Below are 27271 nucleotides of genomic sequence, written 5' to 3'. Positions count from 1 at the left end.
TGACTCCATCCCGTTTGAATCTTTTTGAAGGTGTTGCCTCCAGAATTGGACACCATATTCTAAATGAGGTCTCACCACAGACTTATACAGAGGACTTCTCACTTCCTTATTAACTCCTGGCCATTCTTCCCCCCATGCCCTCAAACATCTTTATGGCTTTTGTTATCAACTTTTCTATACGTTTAGCCATCTTAACGTCATTAGATACCATCACTCCCAAGTCCCACTCTTCTTTCATGTACAGAAGTACTTCACCTGGACTACTGCAGTGGGATTTATGCAGGCTGCCAGGAGCATCTACTGAGGAAGTTCCAGACCGCCCAGAATACTGCTGCGAGACTCATCTTGGGCAAATCGCGCATGGTTCCTGCGCAGCCCCTACGTTTCAATCTACACTGGCTACCTGTAAGAGAACGAATCGCATTCAAGATCTGCACTTTGACACACAAAATAATATACGGATTAGCTCCGGAATACATGATCCCTTTAATAGATCTCCCACCTAGAAACGCCATCACAACAGCACGCACCTTTCTACAACTGCATTACCTACCTTGCAGGGGTGTTAAATACAAGCTTCTTTTTGCCTCTACTTTCCACTACTCCAGCCCAAAGACTTGGAATGCTCTTCCCCTGTACCTAAAATCGCAAGCTGACCACCATCTTTTCAAGAAGCTGCTGAAAACGTACCTTTTTGAAAAAGTGTATTCCATCAGTAACTCTGCTGTTTAGCCATCCTAATTGCTGCTAGTGTTTTATCCTTATTCTACTGTAAAATTCGTGTGTTGTATTTCTTTACTTTTGTCATTCATGGAAGCCACATTGTGCCTGCATTTGTGGGAAAATGTGGGGTAGAAATGAACCATAAATAAATAAATATATAAACCTTAGCTGTCTTACTCCTTACAACTGGATCATCTATGTTATACTTCGTACCATACTCTGTGTACTTTGTACCTTACTTTGTGTTCTCTGTACCATATTCTGTAAGCCGCACTGAGCCCGCTATTGAGTGGGGTATAAAAATGCCATAAATAAATAAATTCTGGACCATTCTTCAAGCTTCACTAGATCCCTCCTCATGTTATCCACACCATCAGTAGGGGAAGGAAAATGGAACTTGATATATTACCTTTCTATGGTTTTTGCAACTACATTCAAAGCGGTTTACATAGTATATACAGGTACTTATTTTGTACCTGGGGCAATGGAGAGTTAACCGACTTGCCCAGAGTCACAAGGAGCTGCAGTGGGAATCAAACCCACTTTCCTGGGATCAAAGTCCGCTGCACTAACCACTAGGAGTGTCTACCCTACTGTAGATTTTGGTATCCTCTGCAAAGAGGCAAACCTTGCCAGACAGCCCTTCTGCAAAATCACTTACAAAAAATGTTAAAAACCGATTCTTGCAGCACAGCACTGGTGTTAATCACTTTCCTCAGAATGAACTCGATTTACCACTAAGTTTTGATATCTTCCACTCAACCAGTTTCTAACCCAGTCAGTCACTTTAAGGATCATACTGAGGGCACTCGGTATATTTATCATTCACATAAGCAGAAAAATGTCAAAGGACTTTAATAAAATGTAGGTACACTACATCTTGCAATCCAACTGCCCAGTCAAAGAAATTAATCAGATTTTTCTGATGATATCTACCTCTACTAAAATCATAGTGCCTCGGGTCTTGCAATCCATTGGACTCCACAAACTTCACTATTTTAGAAGAGTGAGGTCAGACTAACTGGCCTGTAGTTCCCAACCTCCTCCTTATTTTCTCTTTTGTGGAGACGGACCACATTCATGAGATTTTAGGATTCGTTCTCTCATTTTTTTTTTATTTTTAGCAGTTTGATTATGGAATAATCTTCCTGTAGATTTGTGTTTCATGAGTTGTTGTTATTCCTTTTGTAACGGTTTGAAAACTTGTTTTAAGATTAGTATTACAATTTTTTTGTTAATTCTTTTTTCTTTTATTAATTTTTCTGTAATTCCTGATGTTTTATATCAGCATCTTTTTACACTCATTGTATCTCGCCTTGAATCTCGAATTGAGGGACTTGGCAGGTGACAAGTCCTCTATAACACAAAATAACATTTGTCCTTCTCCAGTCCTCCAGGAACACTCTCAACTATAAAGAAGCATTAAAAAGGTCCGTAGCAGACCCACCAGAACTTCCCTAAGTTCCTTCAACATGCTCAAAAGTATGCCATCCAGCCCCATCACTTTGGATCACTTTTAGTTAGCAAGCTCCTCGCGAACACGGCTTTCTAAAGTTCATTTAAGATCTACCACTCTTGTATTCTCATTCATTTGTGTTTGTCTCTTATGGTCTTACTCCTGGTCTTTCATTTATAAACAGGGAACAGAAATATCTGTTAAGCAATTCCAGTTTATCCTTATTACCTTCTACATATTCATTCCCTTCATCCTCAAGTCTCTCAATGACAATTTTTGCACTTCCTCCTATCACTAACATCTAAAAGACAATGTGTTGTCCCCCCCCCCCCCCCCCCCACACACACACATAACTTAATACATAGGCTAATTTTTCTTCCATTTACATCTTTGCTTTCCTGGCTACTCTACCAGCTTCTCTTAGCTTTTCCAGATATTGTCACTTGTCTCCCTCTTTCTGTGATCGCTAGTAGTTTATGGAGGAAGCTTGTCTTTTTCCTCTATTTTCAGCTATTGCTTTTCAGATTCAAAGAGGCCTTCTTCTCTTACTTTTATTTACTTTACTAACAAAAAGGTTTGTTGCCCTTAAAATAGTTCCTTTCAGTTTTGTCCACTGCTTTTCTGCTTTCCCCACATGTGGTATATATCATTCAGTGTAAAAAATGTAATGAAGGATGCTATATTGGAGAAACAGGCCAGATGCTTAAGACAAGATTCAATTTACATAGACATCATATGAACAATACTGGTGCCAGCAGGGTTCCCACGCCTGTTGGTCAACATTTTACAGGACCAAGACACTATACCAGTGACTTCACAGTGAGAATCTTGAAAGGTAACTTTAAAACCATACAAGAACGTAAGACCTTTGAAGTCAGAATGATTGAATATTTTAACACCCAACAGAAAGGACTTAACAAGGATCTGGGGTTCCTAACCCATTATAAACCATAAAGCTGTATTTCTCTCCACCCCTCACCTATCCACACCCATCCTGTTAGAATATCAATGATATGCTTTGATGTCCCCATGCATACCTCCTACCCACCCCCATCCTCCCACCCTGTCAGACTGTCATAGTAATGCTTGAATGTTTTCACTTATTTACACTGTCAGCTAGCACATTTGCTTATTTCCGATCTGACGAAGGGCAACCTTCGAAAGCTAATCAAGAAATGTATTAAGTTACTAGTAAAAAAGGTCTGTTTCCGAAACCAATGAAACGGGCACTAGCATGTGGGTTTTTTTGTGTGTGTGTGTATGTGTCACAGAGTTATTTTGTGTGTGTGTGTGTGTGTGTGTGTGTGTGTGTGTGTGTGTGTGAGGGTGCGGTGTGTGTGCAGGTTGTTGATCTGTGTCTTTTTTTGTTTTGTTTTTTGCTTGGGGGTTGGGGGATGTGCTGTGCTGTGCTGGCAAAGTGGGTTGGATTGGTGTGTGGCTTTGAGGGTGTGTTTCTGTTGTATTGTGTGTGTGTGGTTTTGTCTGTCAAGGAGGTTTGTGGAGGGGGGTCTTTCTGTTGGTGAAATGTAAATGTGGTTGTAGGGGGTGTCAGCCTTTGTTGAGTGTTGTTTTTTTTTTCCATGTTTTTTTTTTTGTGTTGTGCTGAGGCAGCAGTGTTGTTTTAGATGGGCGGAAGGTTGAGGAGCACGTTCTTTGTCTGTCGGTATTTTTTGGCCGTTTCAGGGCTGCTGTAGGGGAATGCTGGAAGAGAAATGTGCTGTTGGAAGCAGCGCCATCTTTTTCCATTGGGCTGGGGTTCTGGGCATCCTGGAGGTGGGTGACGGCTTGTCTGAGGACGGGGATGGTTGTTTTAAGTTGGCGGAAGGGAGAAGAGCACGGTCTCGGGCCGTCGGGGGGTGATCCGGTATGTTTGGTCCATTTCAGGCCGGCTGCAGGGGAATGCTGGAACATTTATGCGCTGCAGGAATCAGCACCGTCTTTTTCCGGGTGCTCGGGGAATCCCCGAGGTGGGAGACAGCTTGCCTGAGGCTGGGGATGGTTGGGCACGTCCTTGGCCGTTTCGGCAAAAGGGGAAGAGGAAGGGGGTGGGGAGTTACCTTTAGCCGCCTGAGAAACCAGGTATTCTTTGTTTGTTTTGTATTATTAGTTTGCATTTCTGTTGAAGAAAGAGTGGATGCCTTTCGAATGATGGAGGTGGTGCGTCGGTGTGCGGTTGTTTCGTTAGTTTGGCAGCCAGTCTCCAGCGATTCCTAGGCTCCGCGTGTTTCCCTACTCCTCCCCCTTCCTTGGTCGCTGTTTGCTGCTGGGTGGGTCGCGGGTAATCCTTCCAGCTGGGCCGCAGCTTGTCCTTGTCCCAGATGGTGACGGGCACGTTGTTTTCCGGCTCCTCTGACTCCATGTCAAGCGATCCCAAATATAGTCTGTGCTATAGGCCCTCTGGCACTCTTCAGTACTGGCATTAGGCATTTAAAAATTTCTCCCCCCCCCCCCCCCGGTCTATTTTTGCACATACCCACAGCAGGAATATTCTTCTCTCGTTCCAGCGGTGGTTCTGTGCTCTCCGTGCTGCACAGATAATGAGCCATTCTGCTGGGGAATGCTCCTCCCTTATTGTCACGTAGTTTCCTCTGATTGGTCCGTCTTACGTTGCCTAGTGTTGCCTGGGAACAGTGTTGTGATGGTCCTTTGTGTTTCAGAATGTTGAGAGTGTTTTTTCTGATTGGTCCGTCATGCGAGGGCGGGGCAGAGAGACATGGTCAGTGTTCTGGCTTCACCACCATGAATCCATGAACCCTTCAGTGAGTGACTGACTTCAGAACGTTGTGTTCAGAATGTTGAGGGTGAGTTTTATTATAGTAGATGTCCAATAAAAAAGGTATCATCTTATTTTCTTTTCCATGTTTTATTTTGTTTGATTTCTATTGATAACCCACATGTTCCTAAATAGCTAACAATGCCCTAAGCTAATTTTTTGTGAAGTCTAGAATCTTCACTTTTGAATCAACCCCCTTCACAAGTCTTAATACTGGAGCACACCATCCGAGGATGTCAGATGATCACCCACTATAACATCCCATTATCCTGTCATTTTAATTTTTATTGTAATGTAAATCAACTAGATATTCTATGATTGGCAGTGTATCAAACAAACAAAGGTGAACTATGAACTATAAGAAACATTGTCCCCAGTATGGCTCCATCTCGCATGGGTTCTATTACCCAACTGCTGGAACAGTTCTCCCTATGGAGAACACAGGATCTAGATGACCTCGCAACAGGGATGCTCCAATCAACAACCAGAATATTATTATTATTAGCATTTGTATAGCGCTACCAGACGCACGCAGCGCTGAACACCCGATACAAAGAGACAGTCCTTGCTCAAAGAGCTTACAATCTAAATAATACAGACAGACAAGACAGTCACGGGTGAGGGAAGTAATGGGAGCTAAAAAGCAGCGAAAAGGTGGGTTTTCAGCATAGATTTGAAAACAGGTAGAGATGGAGCTAGACGTATAGGTTCAGGAAGTCTATTCCAGGCATAAGGTGCCACGAGAGAAAAGGAATGAAGCCTGGAGTTAGCAGTGGAGAAGGGGGACGACAAGAGAGATTTGTCCAGTGAGCGGAGTTCACGGGGAGGAATGTAGGGAGAGATGAGAGTGGAGAGGTAATGGGGGGGCTGCAGAGTGGATGCATTTAAAGGTCAGTACGAGAATATTGAAATCACCTATTAGTAGTATCTCCCCTTTTGAGGCAATATTGTGAATGTCTTCAATTAAATCTCTGTCCACTTTTGTCTGTAAAACAGGTCTATATATCATAGCAATGTAAATAGATTTTCCACTCTCTCTTTCCAGAATTACCAACAGTACCTTTTCCTTAGATATAATGCCACTCCTTTTTCTTCTTACTCTGTCCTTCCTGAACAGTGTCTCTGTGATCACCACTAAATCTCAGCCACATGTCCCATCTGTACTTCCTGGGCCTAGGGATCCTGCAGGTAAAACCCTGCCTTAGTACAGCCGCCGTCTCTTATTACATTTTTTTAAGCTGCTTTTAGCCAGGGAAAGGGACAAATAAGGACGTCAGAGAACGTAAGAATAGCCCAGCCCTGGGTCAGACCAATAGTCCATCTAGCCCAGTATCCTGCTTCCAACAGGGAAGAAGGGAGTCTGAGGGAAGGCGACTGCTGACAGAAAATGGACAGAGACCCAACAGGGATCCCCTATGGCAAGCTCCCAACTTTTCACGGAGAGGGTGGTGGACGCTTGGAATGCCCTCCCGCGGGAGGTGGTGGAGATGAAAACGGTAACGGAATTCAAACATGCGTGGGATAGGCATAAAGGAATCCTGTGCAGCAGGAATGGATCCTCAGAAGCTTAGTCGAGATCGGGAGGCGGGGCTGGTGGTTGGGAGGCGGGAAATACTGCTGGGCAGACTTATACGGTCTGTGCCAGAGCCGGTGGTGGGAAGCGGGACTGGTGGTTGCGAGGCGGGAAATACTGCTGGGCAGACTTATACGGTCTGTGCCCTGAAAAAGACAGGTACAAATTCAAGATATGAGTTTATCTTGGGCAGACTAGATGGACCATGCAGGTCTTTTTCTGCCATCATCTACTATGTTTACTATGTTACTATGTTACCCCCCCCCCATTTCAGCCAGGATCCTGTGGGACCCTCGCAGCCTGGACCAGGAGCCCACTGGGGTGGGCCACAGCCCAGCCCTGGGTCAAGGGCTCTGACTCCCAAATACAGAGAACTATTCCAAAGGTATTGGCCTACCCTAAAGCTCTAGGACCAGACCTCATGAACTGCTGCTGTGCCAATCTATTGAAGGCAGAGAATATTGGATTATTCCAGAACTGTACCGATCCTTACAGTGGCGAAGTTGTCAGTGGAATTCAGTGCTCTCTGTCTCCATCTGCTGGCTGGAGAGGACAACCCACTAGTCTGGACTGGTCTAGCAGGAGGATAAGGAAGCGTATTCCAATCTCGCAAGTAAAAGCAGGGGCACCCTGCATACTTTTTTACCTGCAGAAATCCTCAGCACTCTCTCTAGCTAGAAATGAGATGCTGCAGGATGTGATTCTCTTTTTTGCCAGCACTATTAAGAATACGACATAAACCATTTGCTTTGTTTTTATTTAGGTGGTATGTAAAATAGAATAATCATAGACGACCCTCGAAGAGCATTCCTCACAAAACTGTTATTGTTTTAGACACCAATTAAGTTGTTTCAATCATTTCTTCATTTTGGAAGCTCTTTGTTTTAACCACCAATGGAAATACTAAAGACCAAAATCTTGGTGTACTGCTGCTACCTTAACTCTTTTAAACCTTCTTTTGTACACATCATGAGGGAAATTGCAAACCACTCTGTTACGGCAACCATGACGAGTGGCATATAAAGTTAAATAAACCAGAAGTCCAGAAAGGCACCTTTTTTCGTAAAGAAACAAAGGTATTTATGTGCTTTTATCAAATAGGCTTCCAGAACCAGCTCAATAGCACACAAATGTCATGGATAAATGTCATGCTCTGAAAAAGCTATAAATATATGCATGCACCCATGTATCTTATAAAACCATGCATTCAATGCAATTTTATGTTCACTCCATCCAAACTATGCCTCCAGGAACGCTTCCGTGTCTACTCTTTCCATGTGCCTGCACTTTATGCATGCATGTAGTCATAGCTTTAAAACAGGCTTTATGCACAGATGCTTTAGAGAACCCCCCCCCCCTTTATATTTGATTCCCTCAGTTGAAATTTCATTACTGCTAGAGCCTGTTGTGATGTCATCAGGCATTGTTGAAGCTGATCTGCCATTGGTTAATACTTTGTGATATCCTGGATGTATATTAAACGCATTTGTTGCATTGTCATATAATGCTAATTTCTGACCTTGCTACAGACTGCATTATACATGGAATGCAAATATCCAAGCCTTACAATTGAGGGGGAAGGTGCCACGTGGATGAACAAGTGATAACCTGCTGCCTTTCCACTGGCCCTGCAAAATGTTTTGATGACTGATCACTGGCAGAGCAGAGAGAGAGAGTGAGTCGGGGTAAGAGTGGCTTTTGCACTTATACCCTGTGGCAAAGATCTTGAGCAGTGAACGGAGAAGCGCAACTATCATTACCCAAGTATGTAGCTGGCGGATAATCATAGCAGTGGCGAAGAATAGGCCATTTATCATCTGTGCTCACTTTCTGACAGCAGGACAGACTCCTCCATTATTTTCAGAGCTGATTTATTTTGCGAGTAACTCTTTTGATAGTGTGAAAATAAGCAGAATTTTGCAAGTGCCAGAAGGAGGAGGGGAGTGAGGTCACTTCTGCTTGCATTCTGAAGGTGTTTCTACATTAAATAAATGCATTCTACCGAAACACTTTTAATTTTAAGACCAGAGTTGTCAACTCATCATCTCTCATTACTAGATCTCTGCCTGCCTTACTAGACTATGATGAACTCTATGGAGACAGGATTAGGGCACGCTAGAAAATGTATGCACATTTATTTTTTATTTTATTTATTAGAAGAACTGGATCTGAAACGACAACAACAAAAAAATCTTTAATAGAAAACCAGCTCCCAAAGTTATGGAATGACTTCCACTCTCATTCCGTGCATAGCGATCCTTTCCTAAATTTAAAGGGTGTCGGAAAACTTATTATTTTTAAAAGGGGTTTCGGCGCTGGCTTTGAAGCCTTACACATTGCCGCATTCCTGGATTGGCTTGGAATGAAATTTCTCTATTAGTTGTTTGTGAGTTTGCTTGTTGTGTGTCCTGTCCACTGCTGGCGTTCATTTGCTTTTTGTAAACTGCCTTGACCTACCTGTCAGATAAGGAGGTATATCAAATCTTTATAGTAAACAGACTGATATCAACTGCTTTTGCATAGTCTCTGTCATCCCAACGGAATTACAAAGGGCCGGATTCTATAGAAGATGCAGTGAGTAGCGTGCGTTAAACTGTGCCATTTGCATGCACTACTCAATTGAGTAACGAGCCAATCAGTGATGATTGTTGGCCGACAACCAATTATCACTACTTGGCAATAACTGGAATTTACACATGCTTTTTAGGTGTATTCTAAAATGAGGCGCACGTAAATTCCAACCCAAGTAGCTGAAAAGGGGGCGCAGCCATGGAGGAGTGTGGGCGTGTCAGGGGAGTTATTCAAATTTACACGCTTTATATAGAATTCGGTGGACTGCGCCTACATTTAGGCATGGGTTTTTACCAGGTTTTCAGTGGCGTAAAAGGCCGTGCCTAAATGTAAACGTGTTCCCCAGTCCTATGTGCTATTCCACACACCGCGTCTGAATTTAGGCACGTTATATAGAATAGCACCTAGGTGCGTTAATTGGATGCGTCTAGATGTTAGATGCCATTTACAGAATTCTGGAGAAATACGTGTGGTCGCCTCTGGAGTGGAAGCTGGATTATATAAAAAGCAAGAAGGAGAAAGGATAAGTACATAAGTGTTGCCATACTGGGAAAGATCAAAGGTCCAACAAGCCCAGCATCCTGTTTCCAACAGTGGCCAATCCAGGTCACAATACCTGGCAAGATCCCAAAGAAATACAAACTGCTTATCCCAGAAATAGTGGATTTTCCCCAAGTCCATTTAATAATGGTCTATGGACTTTTCCTTTAGGAAGCCATCCAAACCTTTTTTAAACTCCGCTAAGCTAACCGCCTTTACCACATTCTCTGGCAACGAATTCCAGAGTTTAATTACACATTGAGTGAAGAAACATTTTCTCCGATTCACTTCAAATTTACATTGTAGCTTCATCACATGCCCCCCCCCCCCCCCCCCAGTCCTAGTATTTTTGGAAAGTGTGAAAAGACACTTCACATCTACCCGTTCAACTCCACTCATTATTTTATAGACCTCTATCATATCTCCCCTCAGCCGCCTTTTCTCCAAGCTGAAGAGCCTTTCCTCATCGGCAAGTCGTCCCATCCCCTTTATCATTTTCGTCACCCTTCTCTGCACCTTTTCTAATTCCACTATATCTTTTTTGAGATGCAGCAACCAGAATTGAACACAATATTTGAGGTGTGGTCGCACCATGGAGCGATACAAAGGCAGTTACAGGTAAGTACATGGGCAGAAGAAGCTGCATAACTAGGGCCATACAAGACTCAGAGGCAGGGGGAGCCATTAACTTACAGACTGTCACACTGGGACAAAGACTATGCAGGGCAGACTCCACTAACTGCCAAAGCACCTGGATATATAATTTTTTTTACATGCCCAACGTAAACACAGTCACTTCCACCTGCTTTTTCTGTGGGTACATAACGATTTGGAAAGGACAGCTATGCACGAACGTGTCCTCTCTCAACCTGAACACGTGTCCAGAAATGCTTTCTCTCTATGTGATTGAAAAGAACGCGAGTCGGCACAACCCACGGACTTTTTCACTGCACTGAGGAAAGGCAGTTTGCAGGTAGCCAAGCACCATGGGCAAAAAGTTACGAAACCTGATCCTTTCACTTCTTGTTTAGAAGCACTTGCAAATAGTATCAGTGGGATCAGCAATCATTTCCTTGTTAAAGAGGTTATCTTTCAAAGAGGAATTCAACCCAGCTGACTGTGGATCTGAAAAATCAGACAAGTTGGTATACTCCTCCAGCAGCTGTACAGTACAAACACATACATTTATAACTTGAGAACAGGTATTTCCTCCAGATTCGGAGGTTAATTATACAGCAGACTCACAGTTCCCCTCCCAAAAGCATTCCCACTATACTGGATATAGTAGAGATGGGAATAACTAGTGAGGTAATTAAATTCGCCGATGACACAAAATTATTCAGGGTCGTCAAGTCGCAGGAGGAATGTGAACGATTACAGGAGGACCTTGCGAGACTGGGAGAATGGGCGTGCAAGTGGCAGATGAAGTTCAATGTTGACAAGTGCAAAGTGATGCATGTGGGTAAGAGGAACCCGAATTATAGCTACGTCTTGCAAGGTTCCGCGTTAGGAGTTACGGATCAAGAAAGGGATCTGGGTGTCGTCGTCGATGATACGCTGAAACCTTCTGCTCAGTGTGCTGCTGCGGCTAGGAAAGCGAATAGAATGTTGGGTGTTATTAAGAAGGGTATGGAGTCCAGGTGCGCGGATGTTATAATGCCGTTGTATCGCTCCATGGTGCGACCGCACCTGGAGTATTGTGTTCAGTACTGGTCTCCGTATCTCAAAAAAGATATAGTAGAATTGGAAAAGGTACAGCGAAGGGCGACGAAAATGATAGTGGGGATGGGACGACTTTCCTATGAAGAGAGGCTGAGAAGGCTAGGGCTTTTCAGCTTGGAGAAGAGACGGCTGAGGGGAGATATGATAGAAGTGTATAAAATAATGAGTGGAATGGATCGGGTGGATGTGAAGCGACTGTTCACGCTATCCAAAAATACTAGGACTAGAGGGCATGAGTTGAAGCTACAGTGTGGTAAATTTAAAACGAATCGGAGAAAATTTTTCTTCACCCAACGTGTAATTAGACTCTGGAATTCATTGCCGGAGAACGTGGTACGGGCGGTTAGCTTGACGGAGTTTAAAAAGGGGTTAGATAGATTCCTAAAGGACAAGTCCATAGACCGCTATTAAATGGACTGGAAAAATTCCTCATTTTTAGGTATAACTTGTCTGGAATGTTTTTACGTTTGGGGAGCGTGCCAGGTGCCCTTGACCTGGATTGGCCACTGTCGGTGACAGGATGCTGGGCTAGATGGACCTTTGGTCTTTCCCAGTATGGCACTACTTATGTACTTATGTACTTATGGAGATACTGATGCGAGGGCAACCGTTACCAAGCCAAAGCACAACAGCAGAAGTTTGGGGGGGGGGGGGGGGGGGGCGGTACAGAACTACATTTCAACATCATTCAGGGGATGTGCTGGGGAGGATTTTCAAGCTACCTGGCTCAGTGCTACATTAACAAAGCAAAGTGACATTCACTCACCCTGCCATGGCGCTTGTCAACCTGAAGTTTGCTGCAAATGGATTGGTCGGTTCATAATCCACACCCTCTGGCAGTTTCTCCCCTGTGGTACTGGGTGATTGGAGATCCCGCCATCCCTCCGATCCCCCGTTGTGAACCTTTTCCGACTTCTTTCCATCCTTTTTCCCGGTCACCCTCTCGAAAAGGCTAACCTTCTCCTTCTTTTTGGGCTCCACTGGTTTGGAGACCATGTCTTGGCTGCAGTCCCAGGACCTCCCGTCATCCTCGAACGGGTTCCTCTGTCTAGGCAATGTGGCAAATTTCTGCGAAATGGAAATGCTGGGATTTGGAAAAGGATCACTCTGGAGGCCAAAGGGCGATATGCACTCATCAGATGAATTCTCTGGGACGCCCACTTTGGCGGTATCTGCGCTCAGGGTTCTTCTGTGAGGGGACTTTACAGTTCCTGAAAATAATAAAGATTACATCAATTTGCTGATAAACAGGCAGGCATAGGAAAATAATCAAATCAAGAGACTGCTCTGAAAACCCTTAAAAGACACTTTGGCTTTTACACGTTCCTTACATTCTTTTTTGGCAACTCTTATGCCACAAAACTTATCAAATTGTCAGCAGTGGATGTTGAAATCATTCAGCTATCTAGAGAATAGTTACAACACAAATTTCTCACACGTACACATTGTCCTGCCACTGAGGAAGTACAGCATGTGGGCTGGAAAAACCAAGGGAGTGGTCTAGTATTTACAGTGATAACCTTCTGTGCTGACAAAGTTCTACACATGATATCCCATGATCTTAAGGTGCTCAAACAGGTAGAAAAGGAGATGACAGATGCCTGAAGGATGCTTAGCTGCATAGGAAGAAACGTTGCCAGCAGGAAGGGATAAGGCCTCTAGTACAACCTCATTTGGAATATAGCGTGCAATTCTGGAGACTTGCACCATCAAAAGGATAAAGTCAGTCCCAAAGGAAGGATACAAAATTGGTAATTATGACAGTTCGGAAACTACAAGGGAAAAGAGGCAACAGAAATAAGCAGTGGCGTTTCCCTGAGTCCATTTTAATAATGGTCTATGGACTTTTCCTTTAGGAAGCTATCCAAACCTTTTTTTAAACCCCGCTAAGCTAACCGCCTTTACCACATTCTCCAGCAATGAATTCCAGTGCATGAAAACATTAAAATGGGACTGTGTATTTCTGATAAATTCAAACACCCGGGCAACTATTTGTTTAAAACCTCAATCACAGCATTAAAAAAAAAAAAACCAAACTCCATGTCAATTCAGTGCCATCAACTATATGGGTAGTGGTAACATACAGTACAGCGGTTTCTGATCTAGCTATCACCACTATCTGTATAATTGGGACAAACTGCCACGCTCCATCCAGACACTACACAGATAGTGCCCAGTGTGGTCCAGCAGGACTATCCTCCTTGCTCTATAAACTTGATGTTTAGTGCACCTAAGTTATAGAATAAGGTCAGTTATTTATTTGTTACATTTGTATCCCACATTTTCCCACCTATTTGCAGGCTCAATGTGGCTTACATAGCACCGTAATGGCGTTCGCCAAGTCGGTAGATACCAAATACAAGCTTATATTGTGGTCTGAGGTAGGTGTGTACCATGAGGGTCGAGGGGAATGAAGATTGGATATTGTCCAGTGCGATCATTGGTTATGCTGTGTTGTTGGGTGTGGGGATTTACGGTGGATCAGTGGGGTAAGCCTTTTGGAAGAGGTTGGTTTTTAGTGATTTCCTGAAGTTTAAATGGTCATGTATTATTTTCACAGCTTTTGGGAGTTCATTCCATAGTTGTGCGCTTATGTAGTTACCCAAAATTACTTCATTGAATAGATGCTAATTGGCTATAATTGGTATCAGTTGGCGTTAATTGCCACTAATTAACGGTTAAACATATAATTGCCCTTAGTCGGCATTCGTTAGTACACAGCTGCAAGGGGGGGGGGGGGGGGGGGGGGGTGGATCTGGTTGAGGCATGGATGGCACTTAACACACACAGCTTATATCTGCCTAATGAAGAAGTGGGAATTTCCCTTCTCAGTGCAGGTCGTGCCAAACAAGGTGACTATGCAATACTGTATCTAAAAGACTCCCGGATTCAAAAAGGCACAATTGCCTCACCGTTCCTTAATAGTCGAATATGCCTTCAAACAGACCAGAAGCTCCAGGACTCATGCCTCAGCTCTCCTGGGTAGAGAGGCCTGGACCCTGGATTCTGGACTCGTGGCAGGAGTGGAGTGGCCCAGTGGTTATAGCACCCGTCCTGCAATCCAGAGGTGGCCGGTTCAAATCCCACTGCTGCTCCCTGTGATCTTGGGCAAGTCACTTAACCCTCCATTGCCTCAGGTACAGACTTAGATTGTGAGCCCTCCTGGGACAGAGAAATAGCCAGTGTACCTGAATGTAACTCACCTTGAGCTACTACCGAAAAAGGTGTGAGCAAAATCTAAATAAATAAAGATTCCATTCAGAACCTCAAAGAGTAGCAACATTCCAAGTAGAACTCCAAAGAATAGCAAGATTCTGGAGTGGAGGAGTGGCCTAGTGGTTAGAGCACCAGTCTTACAATCCAGAGGTGGCCGGTTGAAATCCCACTGCTGCTCCTTGTGATCTTGGGCAAGTCACTTAACCCTCCATTGCCTCAGGTACAAACTTAGATTGTGAGCCCTCCTGGGACAGAGAAATATCCAGAGTACCTGAATGTAACTCACCTTAAGCTACTACTGAAAAAGGTGTGAGCAAAATCTAAATAAATAAAGATTCCATTCAGAACCTCAAAGAGTAGCAACATTCCATGTAGAACCCCAAAGAAGATCAAGATTCTGGAATTCTAAAGAGTGGCAACATTCCATGTAGAACCCTGGAGGAGTGGTCTAGTGGTTAGAGCACCAGTCTTACAATCCAGAGGTGGCCGGTTGAAATCCCACTGCTGCTCCTTGTGATCTTGGGCAAGTCACTTAACCCTCCATTGCCTCAGGTACAAACTTAGATTGTGAGCCCTCCTGGGACAGAGAAATATCCAGAGTACCTGAATGTAACTCACCTTAAGCTACTACTGAAAAAGGTGTGAGCAAAATCTAAATAAATAAAGATTCCATTCAGAACCTCAAAGAGTAGCAACATTCCATGTAGAACCCCAAAGAAGATCAAGATTCTGGAATTCTAAAGAGTGGCAACATTCCATGTAGAACCCTGGAGGAGTGGTCTAGTGGTTAGAGCACCAGTCTTACAATCCAGAGGTGGCCGGTTGAAATCCCACTGCTGCTCCTTGTGATCTTGGGCAAGTCACTTAACCCTCCATTGCCTCAGGTACAAACTTAGATTGTGAGCCCTCCTGGGACAGAGAAATATCCAGAGTACCTGAGTGTAACTCACCTTCAGCTACTACTGAAAAAGGTGTGAGCAAAGTCCAAATAAATAAATAAATAAATAAATAAATAAATAAATAAATAAATAAATGCCTATAAGAATTTTCACCAGCATTCAACTAATGAAAGTGTTGATGTCTAAAGGTTGGTATATAAAATTGTGGACTAATGCTAGTATTCCATAATGGCGATTGTGCATACAGAATTCACGCTCAGTGCACCTTACCCCAGTGCCCAACGCTACCAAGCTATAGAGAATTACTTCCTATACGGATAAGGGAATTTATCTACATAGCCGCAACAACTGGAATAAGTTGTCTTTTTGAATATCCAGCCCAAAGTATACTGCAAGATGAATTATCAGCAGCTTGCGAGCACATAGTAAAGGAACTCTCTGACTTGTGCAGTCTTACAGGTAATTCCTGCGACTACACCATCTCTAAAGTCATAAGCATTTTAGGAATTTAGATTGACAGTATGGTGTCATTGGAAATGCAGGTTAACGCACTAGTTAAGGAGTGGTTTTTTATGATGAGAAAACCATGCATGATAAGAAAATATTTTGACACACATCATTTTGAGCGCTTAATGCAAGCACTTATTTTACCTTATCTTGATTATTGCAATCTGATATAACTTGGTTGCACAAAGAAACTATTGAAAAAACTGCAGACTGTGCAAAACACAGCAGCCCGTTTGATTTTTGGCTTTTCTAAATTTGAGAGTATTTCTCCTTTTTATATTAGGTTACGAGGGGCATTTTTGAAAGGGACATCCAAGTTGTGATTTTGACGCCCTTGCAAAACGGCAAAATCCAGGGCGGGGAAACCCGTATTTTCAAAACAAGATGGACATCCATCTTTCGTTTCGAAAACACCATTGGGGACGTCCAAATCCTTAAATTTGGTCGTCCTTAGAGATGGGCGACCTTAGACATGGACGTTTCTGACTTTCGGTGATTTTCGAAATCAAGGACGTCCATGTCAAAAACAGCCAAATGCAAGCCATTTGGTCGTGGGAGGAGCCAGCATTTGTAGTGTACTGGTCCCCCTGACATGCCAGGACAGCAATCGGGCACCCATGGGGGCACTGCAGTGGACTTCATAAATTGCTCCCATGAACATAGCTCCCTTACCTTGTGTGCTGAACCCCCAAAACCCACTACCCACAACTGTACACCACTACTATAGCCCTTATGGATGAAGGGGGCACTTATATATGGGTACAGTGGGTTTGTGGTGAGTTTTGGAGCGCTCGCTGTTTCCCCCACAAATGTAACAAGTAGGGGGGGTATGGGCCTGGGTCCGCCTGTCTGAAGTGCACTGCAGTACCCACTAAAACTGCTCCAGGGACCTGCATGCGCTGTCATGGACCTGAGTATGACATCCGAGGCTGGCGCGACATATTTTTAAAGATGTTTCTTGAGAGTGGGAGGGGGGTTCATGACCACTGGGGGAGTAACAGCAGGTCATCCTCGATTCTCTCCGGTGAAAACGTCCCAAGTGTTCATCAGGGACGTCCTTGTTTTTTTTTATTATGGGTCAAGGACGTCCAAGTGTTAGGCACACCCAAGTCCCACCTTCGCTTTGCTTCCGACACGCCCCCTTGAACTTTGGCCGTCCTTGCGACGGAGTGCAGTTGGGGACGTCCTAAATCGGGTTTTGATTATACCGATTTGGACGTCCCTGGGAGGACGTCCATCTTCCGATTTATGTCGAAAGATGGACGCCCTTCTCTTTCAAAAATGAGCCCCAATGGCTCCCAATTGAGGCTAGAATTATTTTAAATAAAAAGCGCATATCACAGGGCTTGGTTCCGGATTATTTTGCATCTCATTTTTGATTTGGTTCTAGAATTAGGAGGCTTAATAATCTTATGAATTTGCCTTTGCCTCAGCTAAGGGAAAGAAGCGTTTAACACTCTTTGAGAAATGACTGGCTTTTCAAGCAGCAAGGTTTTGGAAACCTCTCTTCTCATTTCCTCAACAGCACCTTATATTTAGAAGGAAGATTAAAACTTGTCTATTTAAGAAACTTGTTTTGCAAAACCATTAATACTTTTAGGTTACGTTACTTTTATGTAAAGTTATGTAATTCCGAGAGATTGTTCTGGCCTCTTGCTTTTTGTAACCTGCTCAGAACTGCAAGGTGATAGCGGGATTTAAGTTAGAAATGTAACGTAATGAAAAGTAATGGGACAGCTTTCCCCTTCCACCTGCCGAGTCACCCATCTATGAGGACATTCCAAATCTGCAGGTCCTCAGAGAAAGTGACCATGTCATCTACTCACATAAAACATCCTTCTGAAATTCTGTACCTCCTAGCATTTCACAGCAATCACACTTCTACCTACAGGGCAAGGGGGCAGGATGGGTTAGGGAAGAAATGCATGTGTAGGGAACTCATTTACAAAATCATTGCATGCTTTCCAGCAAGTGTTTTACAAGCGCAAAGCCTGCGGGTACGTCTTCATCTATGGTATGTGGGCTGCCGCATTTTTAAAGGGAATGCCACTCTGAAAATTGCTCCTAAACAAGGGAGAGTCAGCATGGATTTATCAAAGGAAGGTTATGCCTTAGTGATTTATTCTATCAGCATATGGACAAGGGACTTACTGAAGGTATCTGACAGTCTCTCATGAAATTAAAAAGTCATGGCCATTTTCATACTGCTCACGTCCTTTTTTTTTTTTTTTTATTTTGTAGGGACCACATTTAATATTTTGTAACACTGGGAGAGCCAAGACACACTCATGCTCTCTCTCTCATGTACCCCCTTTCCCAGCCTTCACCAAGTCTCTTTAGCTGTAGATTCTTACTGTGGGGGTCTCTGCTCTCCTGCCGCTTGTCTCTCCATGACCTTGAGCCGTAAGGTGCTGGAAGTTCAGATAGGTCTTGTGGTTTCAAGTCAAGAAACCACAAGACCAACCAGAACTTCTGGTGCTGAGCGGCTCAAGCTCACGGATGGATGAGTCATGGCAGGGAAACAGGGATCTTGCGTTAAGAATCTGCTTTTTCCACAGAAAACTGCCGAGCTCCTATGGGCTGAGAAAAAAAGACACTAGACGGGCCAGGTTCTGACCTGCGATCCGAAGACATCAAATTCTCTGTTTTAATGAATCCCTACATGGACAACTGCTAAAACAGCCTCTAACTAGTACAAAGTTAAGCACAACATCCTTCTGCAAATGTACTGTGTGCTTTTTTTTTTTTTTTTACAGTTTCAAAATAACAAAACAGTGAATGTGACAGGTGCAGAAAGTCAGCACTTTGATCCACCACCTTTGGCAGAAATAACAGCTTCCAAATATTTCCTACAGTCAGCAAAGAGTCTCTGTACTCTTACTTTTGGAAAAATTTTCCACTCCTCATTACAGAAATGTTCTCTCCGCAGATTTTTAATACTATACTATAGTCTGGGAACTAAAACTTTGATCTTTTTTTCTGCAAAGTGCTCCACACTTTGATTTTGAGGTACTAAACGTTTCAGATTGTTGTCTTGCTGAAATATCCAACCTCTTATCAGCTCCATTTTCTTCACTGATTCATCTCTAGGATTAATATTTAGTTGAATCCATTCTTCCTTCCACCTCCACAATAAGGAAATGATGGAAACAAAGTGTATGCTCAGCAGATTTGGAGAAACAGTCGAGTAGATTTTATTGATTCATTTGTTATTGTATATTGTGTTGATTGATTTTTGTAAAATTTTGTTAGACATTAAGGGGCATAATCGAACGGAAACGTCTATCTCCATGGGCGTTTATCTCCGAGAACGGGTCCGTGAAGGGGCGGACCGAACCGTATTTTCGAAAAACATGGACGTTTATCTTTTTTTGAGCTGGGCGTTTTTGTTTTTCAGCGATAATGGAAAATGAAAGCGCTCAGCTCAAAAACGAATAACTCCAAGACATTTATTCGTGGGAGGGGCCAGGAGTCGTAGTGCACTGGTCCCCCTCACATGCCAGGACACCAACCGGGCACCCTAGGGGGCACTTTTACAAAAAAAAAAAAAAAAAAAAAAGGTAAAACAGCTCCCAGGTGCATAGCACCCTTCCCTTGGGTGTTGAGCCCCCCAAATCCCCCTCAAAACCCACAAGTCTATACCATTACTATAGCCCTAAGGGGTGAAGGGGGGCACCTACATGTGGGTACAGTGGGTTTGGGGGGCGGTTTGGAGGGCTCCCATTTACCAGCACAAGTGTAACAGGTGGGGGGGGGGATGGGCCTGGGTCCACCTGCCTGAAGTCCACTGCACCCCCTAACAACTGCTCCAGGGACCTGCATACTGCTGCCAGGGAGGTGGGTATGACATTTGAGGGTGAAAATAAAAAGTTGTGAAACATCATTTTTTTGTGGTGGGAGGGGGTTTGTGACCACTGGGGGAGTCAGGGGAGGTCATCCCCGATTCCCTCCAGTGGTCATCTGGTCATTTAGGGCACTTTTTGGGGCCTTATTCGTGGAAAAAAACAGGGTCCAGGAAAAGTGCCCTAAATTCTCGCTAAAAACGCATATTTTTTTCCATTATCGGCGAAAGGCGCCCATCTCTGATCGGCCGATAACCACGCCCCAGTTCCGCCTTCACCACGCCTTCGACACGCCCCCATCAACTTTGTCCGCATCCGCAACGGAGTGCAGTTGAAAACGTCCAAATTCGGATTTCGATTATACCACTTTATTCGTTTTTGTGAGATAAACGTCTATCTCCCGATTTGGGTCACAATATAGGCGTTTTTCTATTTCGATTATAAGCAGGATTATATACTAGCATTGTACAACGATTAGATTGCTTTACTTTGCAAATTTACATTTGTGATTTTTATAAATTTTATGTATGTAAATTTGTATATAAGTCAATAAGCCATAACCAGTGTCATTGGCTGCTACACAATCCCAAACCATAACAGAACCATCCAAGTGCTCGTGTTCAAATAATTCACCCTTTTTATCCGAAAAGAAAAGGGAGAGAGGACAGAATCTCTACAGGTCATCAAGGTGAATCAGAAGAGCGAAGGGCCAGGACAGAACCACAAGAAAACAATAGAACTGCCGTATCTCTATATGATAATTGGTCAATGTGCCTCCCTGGATGGCTGCTGGCTGGGTTCGTAACAGCATGCAAATGAGCTGACATCAGCTCGCCTCCAGCGTTCTCTTCCCTCTCATTGTCCCGCCCTTGCAGAAAGACGAAATGACGTCAGAGGAGGGCAGGACACTGAGAGGGAAGGCAAGGGAAGGCTGGAGGTGATGCGAGCCAAGCCTGCCGCCGCTATGACCTGAGGTAACATGAACGGCTTAAAAGGCAGGGCGGCAGGAAGGACAAGAGGGCTGCTGTGGGAGACGACAGAGGGCAGGTGAGGGCTGGGGTTCAACTCCACCTTGGGTGCTTAAAACGGAGGTAGGTGGGGGCTGGGGCACCTCACTGGACATGGATTGGAGGGGAATCGCTGGACATCAATGGGATGGAATGGAAGTGGAGACTCCCTCGACTTGGACAGAAGGGCAGGGGACAGAGGAGAAATCGCTTACTACTACTACTAACAAACATTTCTAAAGCGCTACTAGGGTTACGCAGCGCTGTACAATTTAAACATAGAAGGACAGTCCCTGCTCAAAGAGCTTACAATCTAAAAGACAAGAGAGAAATCGCTTAGATGAGAGTCACTGGTCATGGATGGGAGGGCAGGGCAGAGGAGAGAGGAGAAATTGCTTAGACGAGAGCCTTCCTAGGGCCCGTTTCATTTTTCACGAAATGGGATTTGTTGCTTGTTACATTTCATAAAAGACCCCACATGGGCGTGTTTCAGTGCCTTGCCTGCATCAGGGGCCATCAAAATTCATGATACACAAAATCAGTGATATTGTACTGTACCGGAGGTGCACAGACGACAGCTAAGCTTTTCAGTTGATCATTTCCAGTCAAAAGATTTTTCTTGGTCTTCCACATCTTGCCTTGACTATAAAAGTTCCATAGAATTTCCATTGCTTAACAATATTTCTGACAGCTGAAATTACTAACGTAAAATGTTCTGAGACTGTTTTGATAGCCTTCCCCCTTCTTTGCAAGGGTGAAATATCCTCATTTTCAGCTAATATTTAGAGCAGGGCTTGTCCATCCTATGACCCATGAACCAGAACCCAGCCCACCAAATGCTTTTTTTCTAGCCCTCAGAAGCTTGGCAGTTCTTGTGGTGCTCACAGTGAGATTCCTGCTTCCCCACTGCAACTCGACTTGCTGTAAGCACGAGCCACGCAGTGCCAGAAGTGCGGGATGATCTTGCAGTTTCTAGTCCCATGAGTTCAACCCAATCTTCCAGCACTGCCTGGCTCAAGCTTGCAGAGAGCCAAGTCTTGGTGGGGAAGCAGGAATCCCAGTGTTTCTTCTGCAGCTGAAGCCAAGTGAGAGAAAAGAAACTAGGGGGGGGGGGGGGGGGTGGGGGGTGATTACATAAGTGAGAGAGACTGGGTGAAGGCTGGGCGGGGGACAATGCACCGTCATATTTTGCCACTCTTTGACAAAACATGCAGCAAAATATGATGGTGGTGTTTTGGCCTGCTGAATGTTACAAAATATAAAATGCGGACCCCGAAAGAAAAAGGTTGGACAAGCTTCATTTAGAGGAATTCATGGTTTTTGAAAGCAGAAAAAAAAAACCAGAAGGGTCAGACTATATGTTCAACTGTGAAATTGTTTCTGAGGGCCTAAAGAGTGAATAAACATTCTGTGCATTACTGACAACTTTAAAAACATTAAAAAAAAAAAAAAAAGAAGCAATGAATCAACTGGAAGGGTGTTCAAATTTCTGCACCAGTCATATTCACTATTTTAAATTCTCAATCTGTTAAAAATCAGGAAATAAATATAGGGGTAGGTAGTCTTAAGGGAGGCTCCTCCCCTCTCACCGCCGTGGCACTGTTGTTAGTGCTACAGTAGCCCATGGGAGAAGTCAGGGTGGACCTGGAAGATATGTGGTGCTTTTTGTTTGATCTCATCATTGCCTGGTTAGGTAGGCACTCCGGCACCCACATCACTTCTGGGTCTGCCAAGGATCCAGATTTTGAATGCCAGTGCCCGCACATGACTCAGCACTGAGTATCAAATTCAGCCCGTGGCTGTCAGTGGCTTTAAAAACTGCCAACCCACAACACCTTCAAGTCTTTGCTTAAAGCCCACCTCTTCAATGCTGCGTTCGGCACCTAACTCTGTCAGGAAATCCAGACTGCCCCTATCAGACTGACTGTTCATGTGTCCTTTAGATTGTAAGCTCCTTTGAGCAGGGACTGTCCTTCTATGTTAAATTGTACAGCGCTGCGTAACCCTAGTAGCGCTTTAGAAATGTTAAGTAGTAGTAGTAGTATTACATATAGCAGTGATTTAACCAGAGCTGAGATTGTGATGTCATAATGCCTCATTCCACCAATGCCTAAGTGCCAACCTCATCAGTGATGTCACAATGGATTGTCCTATATTTGTCTCACTCTTATCTATTAGATTGTAAGCTCTTTGAGCAGGGACTGTCTCTCTTTGTTAAATTGTACAGCGCTGCGTAACCCTAGTAGCGCTCTAGAAATGTTAAGTAGTAGTAGTAGTAGTAGTATTACATATAGCAGTGATTTAACCAGAGCTGAGATTGTGATGTCATAATGCCTCATTCCACCAATGCCTAAGAGCCAACCTCATCAGTGATGTCACAATGGCTCGACTGTCCTATACTTGGCTCATTTTATCCCCTTAGTGTGAAGAGTTTCAGTCTTTGGTAACCAGAGCTGATACTGTGATGTCATAATGCCTCATTCCACCAATGCCTAAGAGCCAACCTCATCAGTGATGTCACAATGGCTCGACTGTCCTATACTTGGCTCATTTTATCCCCTTAGTGTGAAGAGTTTCAGTCTTTGGTAACCAGAGCTGATACTGTGATGTCATAATGCCTCATTCCACCAATGCCTAAGAGCCAACCTCATCAGTGATGTCACAATGGCTTGATTGTCCTATATTTGTCTCACTCTTATCTATTAGATTGTAAGCTCTTTGAGCAGGGACTGTCTCTCTTTGTTAAATTGTACAGCGCTGCGTAACCCTAGTAGCGCTTTAGAAATGTTAAGTAGTAGTAGTAGTAACATTTGTAGAAATCCATCATATTTAGCCCTGTACCATGGAGAGGTTCTGTCAGCTTCTGTTTATTTAGAATTCATTGAAAAATACAGTGTGATCAGGGTACCTAAAACTTTGCACAAAATTTCCAGGTCTCCAAATGAAAGTAAAAATGCATTTTAACTTTGAGAACTGCCTAAAGACAATGCAGCCGTACACATCTGCACATCCTTTTCTACATGTTCTACATCTCAGAACGCCTCCTCTACTGTTATAAAACATTACATGAACTTTTACCTGGACCCCACAGTGGGCAATTTTCAAAGAGCCCATTTCCACAAACAAAATGTCATTTCCCCTGTGGGAATGACCTTGAAAATTGCCTTCATTAAGTAGCTGGTTCATGAACATGAGAACAGGATTAAACTGCCAGTTTTCCCAGTGAAGAGAGGTGGAGCGGTGTACCAAGGGACCTGTACTGGGACCAGTGTTGGCACATTTAAAAGTGATCTGGAGAAAGGAGCAACAAGTGCGGTGATCAAATTATTCAGAGTAATCGAAGCGCAAGTAGATTGTGAGGAATTGCAGGAGAACCTTCTGAGACTAGGAAACTGGGAATCTAAATGCCAGATGAAATTTATAAGAATTGGACCCTTAGTCTGACCCAGTAGGACAGCTAAGCCCAGTATCGTGCTTCCAACAGTGGCCAGTCCAGGTCACAATTACAAAGCAATGCACATAAGGAAAAGTCATCTTACGGATATGTTCGGAATGCTAGGTTTCCAACCTTGGAGTCACTGTGGACAATATGCTGAAATCCTCAGAACCATGTGCAGCAACGGTTAAAAAACAGAAACAGGAAGTTACAGGTCTATTTTCTGGGAAACCAGCTAACTTTGGGATTTAGTTGGTTAAACCTCTGCTTTCAAAACATGTAGTCAGTCAGAGGGGGTACTTTTTTTTAACCACCTACACTCACAAGGTGGACAAATTTAGCTGGGCCAAAGGGGTAATTCCAAAGGTGTTTTTGGAGCATGCTTATGACTTGGCAAATTCTGGACATGCTTGGGACAGAAATGGAGGCAGTGGTGGGAAAAGGACTGAGATATCAGGTAAAAAGACGTGAGGAGGAGGGAGTTAATGTTTGGCTGTATAGAGAGCTTTATATCTGCACCTACCAATCGTGACAAACCTCAGTCAGGAAGCCTAGGTAGACCATTTTGGTCAAGATCTTCTACCACTTGCTAGGTCATGCCCCTTACGTCCTATTCCTTGCACACTGCCATATGATTGGGGGGGGGGGGGGGGTTTCTCTTCTTTCATATAAGCTTTATTTTTTCATTATTATAATGAAAGGGATCCACGGAGTTCTCTTTTGCCCCATTTCCCACAGCATTTTAGGAGACGCAGAATGGAAGAAATCTTTTCAACAGGGAAATGCATCAACATTTTATCATCCATTAACAGGTGCAAAGAGATGTCACCTCTTGCAGGCTAAGTGAGAACACAGTTCTTATACTCTGCAACACATCATGAACGGAGCCCTGACACAGCTGAAAAGTCGTTGTGTGCATCACGCTAAGAAACACAGAAACTCCTTATTTAAAAAAAATGGATTTCTCCAAGATCTACAACCTGATTTGGGCCCTGAAAATTCTGATCTTTAGCCTTCTTCCTCTCCCTCAACCCAGCCCATTGTTGCAGCTTCTTATTAGGGTCAGTATGGGACAAGAAGGCAGAGAGATACAAGGAACCCAGAGCAAAGTCCAAGCTGAAGCGGCCAGGGCTCTTCAGCTTGGAGAAAATATGACAGAGGTCTATAAAATAGTGAGAGGAGTGGAATGGCTAGACATGAAGCGTCTTGTTTACGCTTTCCAAAAATACTAGGACTAGGGGCATGCAATGAAGCTACAAAGTAGTACATTTAATACGAATCGGAGAAAAAAGTTTTCTTCACTCAACATGTAATTAAAGTCTAGAATTCGTTGCCAGAGAATGTGGTAAAGGCGATTAGCTTAGCAGAGTTTAAAAAAGGTTTGGATAGCTTCCTAAAGCAAAACTACATAGATCATTATTAAATTGGACGGGGAAAATCCACTATTTCTGGGATAAGCAGCATAAAATGTTTTGTACTTTTTTGGGATCTTGCCTGGTATTTGTGACCTGGATTGGCCATTGTTGGAAACAGGATGCTGGGCTTGATGGACCTTTTGTCTGTCCCAGTATGGCAATACTTATGTACTTATCACACAAAATAAGTCTCAAATCATAGAGAAAAAGATCTCCAACATCCTGACTGTATCAGCCCCATAGAAACTGCCGCTTTCTCTTTCAACTGCAACACTGGGGACCCCATGTGATCTCCATCTTTCCTTTACCTTTCCATCACTAAAGTTCATCTCTGCTTTCTCTATATATTGTTCAATCCTTGGATCACATTTACACATTTTTCCATCAAGAAATGCTTGTAAATCTAACTCCTCAATTTCACGTGCTTCACCTGCATGAGCTCTGCTTCTCCCTGCAATGGCTAATGCATTGTAAAGTTTACATACCACTTTCCTCAACAGAGAAGGAATCCAAGGGGTGCTGGGTAAGGTGCGTCTGGCTGCCGGCTCCTGCTTTGGATGGGTGCGGCCCCATTAAATCGGACATCGAGTGAGCAGACGACAAACGTTGCGGCCCCAGCAGGAAGGGCTTTTTGGGTTGTGGTTTCACTTGCACATCTGCGCTGGGAGCACGGGTGCTGGCGTCAGGGTTCCTTGTGCTTGGAATTATTGCAGAAGATGTGTCAGAAATGGTCCCGTCGTTCTTCCGGCCCTTCATTTTGTCTTTTAGCTTGGCGAAGGGAGACCGTGTTTTGTCCTTCATAGATAGATCAAACATGCTTGCTGTCATATTATTCCTCATGAACTGAATAATTACTTTGATTTCCCCACGTTCTTTAGGCTTCTTCCCAGGCTTAGACTCCAATTTAAACCACCTTGTAGTACAGAAAAAGAAAGACAATAAAAAAAAGTGTTAGCAGAGTAGCTTGGCACTAAAAGAACAGACTAGAACCTGCAGATCAAGGCTGTGATCCCACTGCTGACACCAACCACTAGCTCCAACCATGCTCATGTGTACCCTGCAGGATTTTCCAGGCAGATGCTGTGAGCTAAGTACCAACATTTTAACAAAATAAAATTGATAAAGGTTTTACTTGTTAACTCTAAACACACAAAAAAGTATAGCACCCATGGAAAATGCATCAATTATACAAACAGCATGCCCATCTTCAAATCCTTGCTCAAAGCCCACCTCTTCAATGTCGCTTTCGGCACCTAACCATTGTACCTCTATCCAGGAAATCTAGACTGCCCCCAATTTGATTGACTGCACTTTTTTGTCCTTTAGATTGTAAGCTCCTTTGAGCAGGGACTGTCCTTCTTTGTTAGATTGTACAGCACTGCGTAACCCTGGTAGCACTTTAGAAATGTTAAATAGTAGTAGTAGTAGTATTAACATTCACAATCAAATGGTAACCCCGATGCATTTCACATTACATGTAGTTTTGAAATGTAGAATAAAAGTACTTTACACAATGAAAAAACTATTGTTGGCAACATTCCATGTAGAATCTCAAATAGCAACAGAATCTCAAATAGTAACATCCCATGTT

The 27271-nt window shown here is 43.6% G+C and overlaps 1 protein-coding gene across 1 annotated transcript in view; it reads right to left on the bottom strand.

The window, feature by feature from the left end:
- The window catches only part of RAB11FIP2 (RAB11 family interacting protein 2), a 130338-nt gene that overhangs the window by 53802 nt on the left and 49265 nt on the right, over window positions 1-27271 (bottom strand). Inside the window, exons 2-3 of the mRNA XM_030202634.1 lie at window positions 26166-26593; window positions 12125-12569 (exon numbers count right to left, since the gene is read on the bottom strand). Coding sequence (XP_030058494.1) covers window positions 12125-12569; window positions 26166-26593 — 873 coding nt within the window. The remainder of the gene's footprint in view (window positions 1-12124; window positions 12570-26165; window positions 26594-27271) is intronic.

Source organism: Microcaecilia unicolor, chromosome 5, assembly GCF_901765095.1.
Source record: "Microcaecilia unicolor chromosome 5, aMicUni1.1, whole genome shotgun sequence".
In the NCBI taxonomy this organism is placed as follows: domain Eukaryota; kingdom Metazoa; phylum Chordata; class Amphibia; order Gymnophiona; family Siphonopidae; genus Microcaecilia; species Microcaecilia unicolor.
This window is presented reverse-complemented; position numbering and strand designations above follow the sequence as displayed.